The sequence below is a fragment of the Dipteris shenzhenensis genome, chromosome 27 (assembly GCF_047967505.1).
Source record: "Dipteris shenzhenensis isolate YYH24624 ecotype China chromosome 27, Dip_SZ_1.0, whole genome shotgun sequence".
NCBI classification, from domain to species: Eukaryota; Viridiplantae; Streptophyta; class Polypodiopsida; order Gleicheniales; family Dipteridaceae; genus Dipteris; species Dipteris shenzhenensis.
In genome coordinates, this window is record NC_141622.1 from 5,660,480 (window position 1) to 5,672,751 (window position 12,272).

The 12,272-nt window shown below is 43.3% G+C and overlaps 1 protein-coding gene across 2 annotated transcripts in view; it reads left to right on the forward strand.

The window, feature by feature from the left end:
* LOC147883785 (sec23/sec24 transport family protein) overlaps positions 1 to 12,272 on the forward strand; it is a 183,065-nt gene that overhangs the window by 62,462 nt on the left and 108,331 nt on the right. For both annotated transcript variants that reach the window (XM_087398534.1, XM_087398535.1), the window contains exon 9: positions 3,469 to 3,550. In XM_087398534.1, the coding sequence (XP_087254660.1) occupies positions 3,469 to 3,550 (82 nt within the window). The remainder of the gene's footprint in view (positions 1 to 3,468; positions 3,551 to 12,272) is intronic.

Consider the following 12,272-nt stretch of genomic DNA (forward strand, 5'->3'; position numbering starts at 1 on the left):
CCTCTCCGTGTCGCATGTGGAGTGTGTCCCTCGTCTGGCAGCATCGTCGTGGACACTCCCACTGCTAATCCATGATGCTCTCATCTCATCAAGCTCCTCTCCCTCAGCCATACCGGCAGTAGCTGACTTAGATGCATAGAAGTCTGTAACAAAAGTCTGTGATCTGTCGATCTCGGTGACCTATGGCATCAGTCCATGCCGCTCTCTGGTTTGTCGCATCAATGTGTCTCTTCGTCGGTGCATCTTGATCAGTTAGAGCCCAACACAGACCTGATCGTGAAAATGGATCAGCCGTGTGAGTGGACCAAAGCCATGCCTCCTGAAAGAGGCAGTGATATCATCCTAAGATCTCATTAGATTGGACAGACACATAGAAAATGCTCCTCCGTCTTGATCTCCTCCATCTGTCATAGTGTGCAAGTCCTTTGCTCTCTGGGTATGGTTGTAGCTCTCCCTGCCTCAATCCGCAATTGATGTGATGAGACTCGCAACTGACCGATGGCGAGCCTCAGTGCATGTGAGACTCTCTTGTCCTCGAGATACTAAGTTTTGATGACAAGACCGTGCATTGAGTCCCTGAGGAAGTGGTCATGGTAGAATTGGATCTTGGTGGAGAACTCCTCTCCCCCCCAAGCCCTAGATGTATGGAGCTGGAGGAGGTCCAACCGTATGATATGGTTGATGGTGCATCCAGACTGTACTGAAAGGGGGGAAGTTTGTCCATCTGAATGCTGTGACTAGCAAACCACGTGGATATCCGTGCGTATTATGCCGTATCAACACCGCTCTCTGCTAGTCGGTAGGAGGACTCTAATGCTAACCTCGGTAATCTCCACCGGGGTAAGACCCAGACTTTGTGGATGAATGTCACTGTCTGAAAGATGGCGTCAACCTGGAGAGTGGTCATGGTGAACTCTGCCTGTATAATCTGATGGGGGACTGAGGGTTTGCTCCGACTCATCCTGGATCCCATGGTCACATGTAGCCTCCCAAATCTCTTCCACTTTGTTGCTGAAATATCACTCCCCCAGAAAGGTGTTGCATACATGGTAGTCGGTCTCACCAGCATGTCAAAAAGCCAACCCTCCTCGGGGGGTCCTAGAACTGTGCCTAGAAGCATCGCCTCTCTAGTCGGACCAGAGCACCTCGTCCTCGTGTGAGTCAGGCCGTATCCGCGTGGATCATTGTGAAACTTGGTCCAGTGAACACTATCCCCAAATGTGTGTAAGATTGCACTATCTCCACAGGCTCGCCATGGTTTGCGAAGCTATGGTGATGGGACACTGCTCGCGAGGTGTTGAAGATCATAACTTTGGTTTTCCCAAGGTTAACTGTCCAGTCTATCTCTCTGCAGAACATCTCCAGAGCCTCTAGATGTTTCTCAAGTCTCTGCTGAGGATGATATGAGGACTATATCATCTGCGTACATCGATATCTGCACCATCAGGTCAGTCAGAAGCGAGTCCTCTCCACCTAGGCGATCGGCAAAAGAAGTGATATCATCGATATAGAGCCCGAAAGGAGTCGGTGATAGGGGGCATCCTTGTTTTATTCTGATAGTGCTCTCAACCCAGTCTGATAGGCCTCCTGGGGTGCGTACCCTCCCTCTGACAAACTCATGACCCCCCAAAACATGATCTCTGGGAGCTGCAACTCCTGTAGAGCGTGGGACAGTATCAAATGCCTTATGGAAGTCTACGAAGCAATTGTAGACTTTCTGATGCCTCGACTTCGCCTCCTCAATAATAGCCCTCAGGGTGAAAATGTTGTCTAGGGTCGAGTGCTGTCCCAGAACCTGCCTGCCCAAGTGCATGCTGTCCGTGACCCTCTGTGTGGCTGCTGATCTCCCTCTCTAGTACCGACCCATATATCTTAGCCTAAGTGTGGCCAATTAACAATGTTAGTTATTTTTTAGGTGCACATGTTTGCTTGGTGGGGACGCCCATAGAGACTAGGATTAGTCTAGAATTTATTTTGCAATAAATTCCTCACACACGAAAATGTCATCAATTCCATTTTTATGTTAATAGTTGCTTCATCCACAGTGCCTCCCATCCAAACAACGAGAATTACACCTCACGCAGGATATATTGAGAATAGTCATCTAGGGGCCTAGTGTATGACTAACAATGCAAATCGTTCTTGAAGGCCATTAGCTTGTGTTCTTTGTGTTGAAAAACCTCAAGTACTTTGACGCTTCCCACTACTTTTTCTCAGTGAGGCTTGTCTGCCCCCCATGAGTACTTTAGTAGCATTGTTGTCTAGAGCCATGCAACTTTCTCTTTAAGGAAGGCAAATGCATATTTCCTTTGCTTTAGGTTATCATGAGCCTCTTGCAGGGTTGCATTCGCATACTTGAGCTCCACCTCAATAACCTTTAGATACTTCTCTATTACTGCCACCTTATCATCAACAGACGCATAACTAGTTCATGCAAATAATAATTAATGCAATTGCTCTTGATGGTGACATGTTACCATCTTCTAAGCGGAGCTGCATTAAACTTCGTCCTGGATGATGTCGGATTTTTGTCATTTCAATCGGTGACTGGTGTGGCTTTTTAATTGTTCTATTTGAAGGAAAACCTTGCATTGCCATTTGTTGCATCTTGTATCCTAGCATCTAGTATCCAGTACACCCCGTCTTGTAGTGCATATCATGGCTTCTTGGACTTGTGCCTTGCTGTCTATTGTCATGCTTGTAGTCATTGTCTTGTAAGTGTATTCTGAAAAGCTAAACTGTAGAGCTTCACTTGTAGACATCTTAGCATCCTGTATTGTCACATTCATGTGGATTAGGTTTCAGCTCTATTATTAGCATATGCCATTTCTCCTGTGTCTTGTCTTTTTTCTTCATGTATTTGTCTCAAAACTTTGTATTTGCATCAATTCATGAAAGACATTCAACCTCTTCTATCTCAGTTCTGAGTTGCTATCTTGTATATTGGATTTGTCATTTAGTTTGTCCTTTGTGCATGGGAATTCGACGCTCACACACACTCAAAGCCTATAGATGTATTCACTCAAAGCCTATAGATGTATTCTGTTTAGAAATAACCAGACTGTTTTGGCTTTTCCTCAATGAATTCGGATGGATGGGTCCCTACCTTGTACTAATAAAACATTTTAATTTAAGCTAAACTTGATATGAACTCATCTTTTGTTCCTAGGCTTTGTGTATGCTTCAGTGTTTTGAGTTTAATATGTGTGTGAGATGAATGTGACATTCTCTGCTTAGGTGGCGATTTAGTGGGTGGTGAGGTCCTGCTTACTGGGCTCGTGTTTAGCAGCTTTAGATTGTAATCATATTGTAAATGGCCAGGACCTTTTGATAGATATTGTGCTTATCTGTATGATCCAGTCAAAATCAGAAGGGCAATCCTATTTGCTGTCAGTTTTATGTTTATAGATGGTGTTTTTGGGAAAAGATTTCATGATAGCTGAGTCGGTTCTGACTTATTTTCTCCAGGTATCGTATGCTGAGTCGCCCAAATGCATTTGGTTGCATTTTCAAGCTGAGGTCATCTGTGCAATTCAAGGCTTCACGGGCTGTAAGTTTCTGCCAGGCTCTAATCTTGAAGCTTTAATTTTTTCTGAGCAAAGCAATCAAACACAAGGAATGATCTCTAATGTGAGCAAAATTTTCACGGATGAGTAAAAGCAAGGAGTGGAGTCAGGAAGGTTATCTGTCGGTACATGCATTTTAGTATTTGATTGGGAGGGAGCGCAAAGAAGGTCATTTTCCAAAGAATTACTGAGCCTTATTATTGGCCTGAATGCACAGCTTATTCTGCTAGTATGGAACTATTGTAGGGCCTTATTTTAAGAATCAATTTACGGAAGAAGTTGGAAATGGAGTTGGAACGCTTTAAAGTGACAGCCTCACATGGCTAAATGGACCAGGGTGTAGACTGAAATCATCCCATGTGCTTCTGTTTTGGCCACCAACCTCAAATTTTGTGTTTTTGTTCTGTGTGGCTTGCTGGTGACTGTGTAGGTCATTAGATTAAAGGCTTTCCTGCTCTTTTTCTTGCTCGAGAGGATGGTTCCTTACATTCCAGCAGCCTGAAAATTTGACCTAACTTTCTGAGTGTAGGTATGGGCAAAGCGCATACTGTGCTTTTGCCAACTGAAGCAGGATCAATGGATGTCACTGGGATCATGGAAAGACTCAAAAACTGAAAATTTTAATTTGCAGTCCATGCAAGTCTTTAAATGTTAGACTTAGCAAATGCAAGGATGCTGTAAGAATGCATGTTTGATATTTAAGGACGTTTTCTAGGCAAGATCTGTTACTGAATTACCAAGGCTATGTAATTTCTAAGGAAGCAGATAGAAAATAATGGGTAATGTGCAGAAGCCTGGTGTCTTGAATTTAGACGTGTGTAATTTTAGAGAGTTCTTTTTTAAATTTGCTGGAGCTAGATGATGTCGTTGTAAAGGGGAAAGTTGCCACATCTGCTGGCTCATCCTCTTCAAGCTGTGTGCGTTTTATTGCTAAAGCACATAGACATATTGTCAGCTTTTGGTACACTATTACTGAAATGGAGTGCTGCAGCAATGTCTACTTGGGAGTCTTTAGAAATGGGAACCATAGAAAAGCTGCCTGCATACTAGTGAAATTGATGGATTTTTGATCACTCAGTACAAATAAAGAGAGTGGACTCCTTGCATAAAAGAAGTCATGGGACACCACAAAAAATTATTGGACAGGGAATACAAGCTGGGGAGACCGGTTCTAGACTTGTGAAATTGATGGATTTTCCATCACTCAGTAGAAATAAAGAGAGTGGATTCCTTGCATAAAAGAAGTCATGGGAGACCACAAAAAATTATTGGACAGGACATACAAGCTGGGGAGACCTGTTTTAGACTTGGAACACATAAACATACATGTAAAACGAATGAACAAAATCGGCTAAATCTGAACCCACTAGTCAAGATCACGGGCAATGGTGCCTGCTTGTGTCAGATTGAGATGCCGTCTCATGTAAGACATCTAGGTCCAAGCACAATACTATTGTGACAGCTCCCTAGAGTCACAAATGCCCTGTCCTCATCCAATTCTCCTGTACCACCCAGCCAACCTCTGCGTAGCATGAACGTAAGACATATCACGTTTTTTCTTCCTACATGCATACAACAGAGCCCACAGCTCCCTAGATGATTCTACTTGCCACATATCAACATTATGAGGCCCATTCTTGGTACACCATTTACCCCTCTCTTGTAGTACATTAATACATTTGCCCCTTGGCTTTTACACACATTTGGTGCACCTAATCTTGTAGCCTTAGAACCACACCCTCACCAAGGACCTTGACATCAACTCCTTTGATCATATAAATAAAGCACAATAAATATATTACATAAGTCGGTCCTTTAAAGGAGAATGTCGACCGACCCTTCCAAGGTCATGTTGCCTCACCTAGAGCATAACATTCCTTCCCTCTTCAGGCATCAGCGTCCTCGATGATGAAATCTGGGAATGCTCTTCGCATTTGGTATACGGATGCCTGGTTTGCCTCAGATAGAGGTAAGCCCTGCCATGCAACCAACAACGTGGGTATCTTCCGGTTGTGTACTTGCATTGTTCCTCGGTCCAGGATTGTTGTTGGTTTGCGCCTTGCATTATCCTCTATCTCCTAAAACAAACAACACCCTCTATTAGTGAGTCTCCTAGGTGCAGAAACTTCTTTAAACGAGAAACATGAAACAGTGGGTTCACCTTACAACCCTGTGGTATTTCCAATTTATAGGCTAACTTGCCTATTCTTTTAAGAATTAACCACTCCCCCCAATATTGGGGTGATAATTTAGAGCACTCTCCTGCGGTCAAAGACTTGGAGTGTGAAGGAATTTTGAGAAAAACTTTTTCTCGTGCCTTAATTTCTCTAAAAGATCTATTTTCATCCGCATACCTTTAGCTCTATTCATAGCTTGGCGGATGTTAGCTCTTGCAAGTGCTAGCATCTCTCGCATCTGAACTACATAGTTTGCGGTACTAGGCACTTTCGAAGGTCTCCCAGCCGTAGTTTGAGTTGCTGGTCTATAACCATAGTTCGTGTAGAACGGACTCATTGCCATAGATGAATGTTTTCTAGCATTGTGGGCAAATTCTAATAGTGGCAAAACCACTTGTCCCACGTACGTTGCCTCAATGAAACATATGCTCTAAGCATATCCTCTAATGTCCGGTTGACTATTTCGGTCTAACCATCCGTTTCGGGATGATCCCCACTACTCATTCCTAACTCAGACCTTGGTACCTCAAACACCGTAGTTCAGAAATGATTGGTAAATTTATCATCTGTGTCTTATAGTATTGATCTGGGTAGTCCATGCAGCCGAAATATATGTTTAATAAACAAATCCGCTAGCTGCGGGGCACTAACAAATTGCCTAGTCGGAATGAAGTGAGCCATCTTGGTAAGACAATCACCACAAGGATAGAATCATATCCGCCTCGTGTCGTAGGCAAATGAACTATAAAGTCCATGGAAATGCTCTCCCATCTACCTAATGGTGTTTCCAGGGGCTGTAAAGGACTAGGTGACTTCACCTGCTTTGCCTTACTCACGTGACACGAAAAGCAACGTCACATATTCATGAATATGCTTTTTCATTTTTGGGGAAAAGAAATCTTGCTTCAAGAGATCATATGTCTTTTTGACACTTGGATGTCCCGCACACGGGCTATCATGGCACTATTGAATGATCCTCTGTTTGAGATAATTCTGATTAGGTACTACTACCTTGCCATTACGTATCAACATACCATCCACTATGGTATATCTTGCATAGGTTTGGCCTTTTGTGGATGCCAGGTCATCCTTTTTCTTCGATTTAATCATATAAGCCTTAGGCCAAAAGGCGCTCGACGACTTGTTGACTTTTGGAGTTTCTCTATGTTAGAAACATGGTGTGGGTGAGAGAGTGAGAGAGGCTAGGGAGTAAAGAAGTGGTACACAAATGTAGAAACCATGAAGGCTTTCATTCATTCTTCATCACTACATGAGACAAGTGAAGTACAAGCCTTATATAGGATACACATTGACACACTTGCACCAAGTGCATATGGGATAAGTCCCATAGTGACACGTGGCACTCACACATGACTCACAGATGACTAGTGCTAGATCTCCTAGTACTACACACCAATACATCACATCAATACACTCTTTGGATATGATATCTCCAATACCCCCCTTCAGAGCAAAGAGTGTGAGACCCAACATGCAAGGAGTAGACCGATCCCCCCTCCACTGCAATACTGCAAAGAGCAAGTCCAACTATTTAATACCTCCTTTGTGATAGTGACTTCTCGTTAGCTTGCGACCAGCAAGGGCAAACCATCACTCGTCACCCCCCTTACTCTGAACTGGGTGGTCAATACCATCAAACCAAAGTAAAAGACAATACATTCATTTTTTGGGGACAACCCAGGGCAGACTACATCTTATAGTTTAGAGGGACAACTCAAGGTTGAGAACCTTTATTTACTCAACATAAACACACACAGAGCTAAGCATCATCTACCACCACAGAGAGGAATAGAACATGCAACATAGCAGATGAAGCTTCCTGCTCAGGTCCAGTATATGTAGAATAAATATTCGTGAGCTTGTCCAAGGTCTCCTTGGCTGATGTAGTGAGGTCAAGTTGATGAAGCAATTTGTTGACCAACCTCACACCAATAAGTGCTAGTCTTTTGTCATGCTACTCATCCCTATGTGGATGAGTCTTCACCACGAGGACGAGGCCATAATATCAAACTAAGGTAGCAAAGGCAGCAAGCTGAAATAGATAATTAGCCAACAAAGCAGCTGGTCTAGTGCTTTGAAATGAATCAGCAGTTTGAGAAAGGCTTGAATAAACGTGTCCAGCTGGTGGTAGATAATCTCGGAGGTTCCAAAATGCAATCCCAAATGGAAAAGCGGCAAGAATACACTTGGAAATGTAGAACTGAGGGAATCTGAATCAAAGAGCAGCAGGTAGATGCCCCAAAATGCAAAAAAGACCCAATAGAAGAGCGCTTGTGGGCGTGAGGACTGCTCAAAGTGCAGTAGCAGCTCTAAAAGCCTCCGAAATTTTCAAAACGGCTGAGCAGGGGGCTCCAAGATGCAAAGCAGCTCCCTAGAACAGCTCGGGGATGCTATAGCAGGAGACTCTACTAAAAAACAGTTGTTATGAATGAATTAGAGGCTAGGAGCAGCCTTGAAAGTGCTCTGTTGAAGGCGGTTCTGCAGCAGCAACTCTAGAACAACTCGAAAATGCAAACAGCAGCTCCAAAATTGGTCGAAAATGCGTCCAAATGGCTCACAAAGTCTGCAACCAATGGATAGCTCTACTCCAGCGGCCTGGAAAGTCTAAAAACAGGAATGGAAATACTCCGAATCAGCACATATACACGTGCCACTTGAAGGAGATGCCGACCAGCAGCATGTGTGCACACACCTCTTTAAAACGAGCTGACCAGCAGGGCTGTGGATAGGTTAGATGGGCAGAAATGGACATGAAAAGAGCTGCAAGAGGAGGCGGCTCTGGAGGCAGGCTACGGAGATTCTAGGTGGGCAAGTAGGAGTGCAAAGGGCTGCAAGGGAAGGAGGCAAAATGAGGTGGCAATGGAGAAATCCCGAATGGGTAGAAGGCAGCTGAAAGGAGACGGAAATGAGGCTGAACTGAGGCGGAAATGAGCAGAGGAAAAGCTTCAGCTGAGGCAGCTGAGAGAAGAAGGGCTTGAGCAGAATTAGGCTTAGGGTTAGGTCAGAGATGACATGGCACGGCGCTATGGCAAACCTGTTTCTGATACCATGTTAGAAACATGGTGTGAGTGAGAGAGATAGATAGGCTAGGGAGTGAAGAAGTGGTACACAAATGTATAAACCATGAAGGCTTTCATTCATTCATCTTCACTAAATGAGACAAGTGAAGTACAAGCCTAATATAGGCTTCACACTCACACACTTGCACTAAGTGCATATGGGACAAGTCCCAAAGTGACACGTGGCACTCACACATGAACTCGTACCAGATCTCCTAGTACTACACACCAACACATCACATAGACACACTCTTTGGCTATGATATCTCCAACACTCTAATCTCGGTCATTAGAGCACTGTGTAATACCGTGAAACTCATATTATGCATAATGCGCGACAACGCATCATTAATGTTATTTTCCTTCCCTCTTTGGTACTGAATCATCATATTAAACTCTTGCCCACCTAACTTGGTGGCCTCTCAAGTCAAGTTGTTTACAAAAATGTTTCAGAGTATCGTGATCTACATATACTTAGAACTTTGAAGCATACAAATAATGCATCTATGTTTTTAAAGCATGGATGACATCGTATAACTCTAATTCATGACTTGGCCAATTTTACTTAGAGGGAGAAAGCTTCTTGCTTTTAAAGGCTACTGGCCTTTCCTCTTGGAGGAGAAGTACTCCTATTGCAATCCCACTTGCATCGGTTTCCATGAAAAACGACTTCTGGGTATCAACAAATTTTAACGAGACTACAGCTTGCTTTATGGCGTTAAAACTTTCTTGTTGATTCTGTCCCCATGTAATCGGTACTTTATTTGAGGTCAAGTCAGTCAACGACAATACTTTCTCAAAATATCCTTTGATATGTCTTCGTTAAAATTGAACAAATCCCAAGAATGATTGCAAAGCAGTCAAACTTTGAGGGATAGGCCAAGTCAGTATCGCAGCAACTTTATTTGGTTCCATTGCCACCCCATCAGGAGTTATAATGAATCCCAAATATTCAAGTCTAACCATGCATAGTACATTTTCTTTTTATTTACATACAGACCGGCTTTCCTCAGAGTATCAAACACTTTTCTTAAGTTTCCACGATGCTCAGCAATACTTTTGTTGAACTCAAGGATATCGTCAATAAAATATATTATAAACTTCCCGATATACGGGCATAGTAAATCGTTCATAAGCATGATAAATGTAGCTAGAGCATTGGTAAGTCCAAACGTCATTACCAAAAACTTGTAATGTCCAAAACTGCTTCTAAAAGTGGTTTTATGACCATCCTCGGCTCTAATTTAGATCTGATGGTTGCCACACTTAAGATCTATCTTGTTGGATATTATGGCTCCATGTAATGCATCTAGCAAGTCGTTAATCCGAGCCATCGGATACCTGTGCTTATGTCACCAGTTGGAGCTTCTCCCAAGAAAATAAAGAATAATCTTTATTAGAATTGACTTTGGTCAAAGAATGGTTAAGTTAATTAACAAAGAATAAATTTTATTGTTTTACTTTTGCTTTGCATCAGTAAAAGAGAATTGTGGGGACGCCCACAAGGGACTAGAAATAGTCCAGAACTAGAATGCATGCATTAGACTAACCTTTAATGGGTTAAAGTGTTGAATGTTGTTTGTGGCAATGTGTAGGACCAAGGAAAGTGCAAAGAAGTTCTAGAATTAGGGAAAAAGTGCAAAAAGCAGGTCCTACCAAAGGCAAAAAGCATCCAGAAAGTGGGCGCTTATATGGAGGAGGGCCCCAGCTAGGTAGACAAGCAGAGAAAGCAGCGCAATTCTCAAGAAAAGCCCTAAAAGCAGCAGAAAAAGCTAGAAAGCTTGGTTTTTGTATAAAAGTAGCTTTTAGGAAGAATAAAAGCATAAAATAGCTTTTAAAAAGCACTAAAGCTAGAAATAGCTTTCAGAAAGCAGATTTAGCTGTTCTTGCTTCTCTCCCTCATCTCCCAGCTACTCTACTTGTCGGCAATCACGTTTCAACAAGCTCTTCAAAGTTCCCATGCTTTGTTCAAGTTTCGGTTACAGATTCTAGTGCTGGAGCAAATTGTGATTTCTTCTATAGAGCCTGTCTTGGATCCCGTGCCAAGTTCTTGAGCCCGAGAGTGTTTCCTTTGCTGCGATTTTGGTTTCTACACGTGGATTGAAGCCCGTAAGCCAGGCCTGTAAGCCGTGCCTGGGAGCCCAGGAGGAATTTGCGATTGGTTTGAGGGCTGTTCTTTGGTTTAGTTATGGTTTCAGTGGTATCAAAGCCAAGGTTGGTTGCTCTCTTTGGTGACCACGATCCAAGAAGCTTGCAGGCTCAGAGATTCGCAGGCCCTTGCTGTATCTGCATATTTCTGGTCCCGATTTCCCGGAGAATTGGTTGCACCATACAACTAAAAGCCACTCCACCCTTACTTCATCACGCATCGGGCCGGCTCCCGTCTTCACCCGTACGCATTTTCTACCTCAAAGAGGAGTGGAGCTCTGCAATTAGTTGTGTTAGAACAAGAAGTCATGGTTTCGGAGCAAGGGAGTTCAGCTTCCAAGAGCCCCGGTTCAGCTTTCAAGGAGCAATCTAAGGGACCTAAGGACTATCTTAGTGAAGGATTCATGAAAGAAAAGATCAAGGAGTTCCAGATTCTTAAGGAGAAACCTCGATTTCAGCAATTATTTGAGGAGATGATGTCCTATCCAGGGTCAAAGCCATGAAAAGAAAAGGGAGACGGACTCAAGTAAGCATTGATCCAAAGAAGACAAAGCTTCGAGATTTGATGCATTTAGCTTCAATGGTTGAACTGCTAAGGGAAGATCTTCTTCAGACTATGGCAGAAAAAGGAAAGGGTGTGAGGGTTGTACCACCAACTCAAGAGTCAAAAATATTTCAGGCTCAGAAGCCGAGGGGTCCATTCAAGCCCTTCAAAGGAAAGTCAAAGTTTACTCCAGAGCAAACAAAGGTAAGTGTTTCGGTTGTGGAACACTAGGGCATGTGGCTGCCCAGTGCACCCACAGGACTGCGGGTCCAAGGGAGCTGAAAACGCCAAAAGAACCGCCAAAGCCCATGGCGGGAGGAATCCCAAATATCCTGGGAAGAACCACAGAACCAGAAAACAGAGAGCTTTGCCTCGCATGGGGTAAAGTAAGAGATCAGAATGCCTTGACTCTTTTTGATCCAAGAGCTACCGATAACTTCATCTTAGAGGATCTAGCTTTGAGGCTAGGAATTAAAACAGAAGAATTGGGATTATCTTTGGATGCAGAGCATGTCTTGAAAGGGGATCTAGTCAAAGTTACACCTTTGATTGGAAAACTTAGGATTCATGTACATGATTATGTGGACCATGAGGAGTTTTATGTTTCGCCTCTCAAGCATTATGATGCAATTTTGGGTATGCCATGATTCCATAGAAAGGAGGTGGTTGTTGATTTTAAAGCGAGAACTCTCAGTTTTGAGCATCGGAAAAAGCAACACAAAATCTTGGCGAAAGGAAAAGGCGAGATCATTCCAGT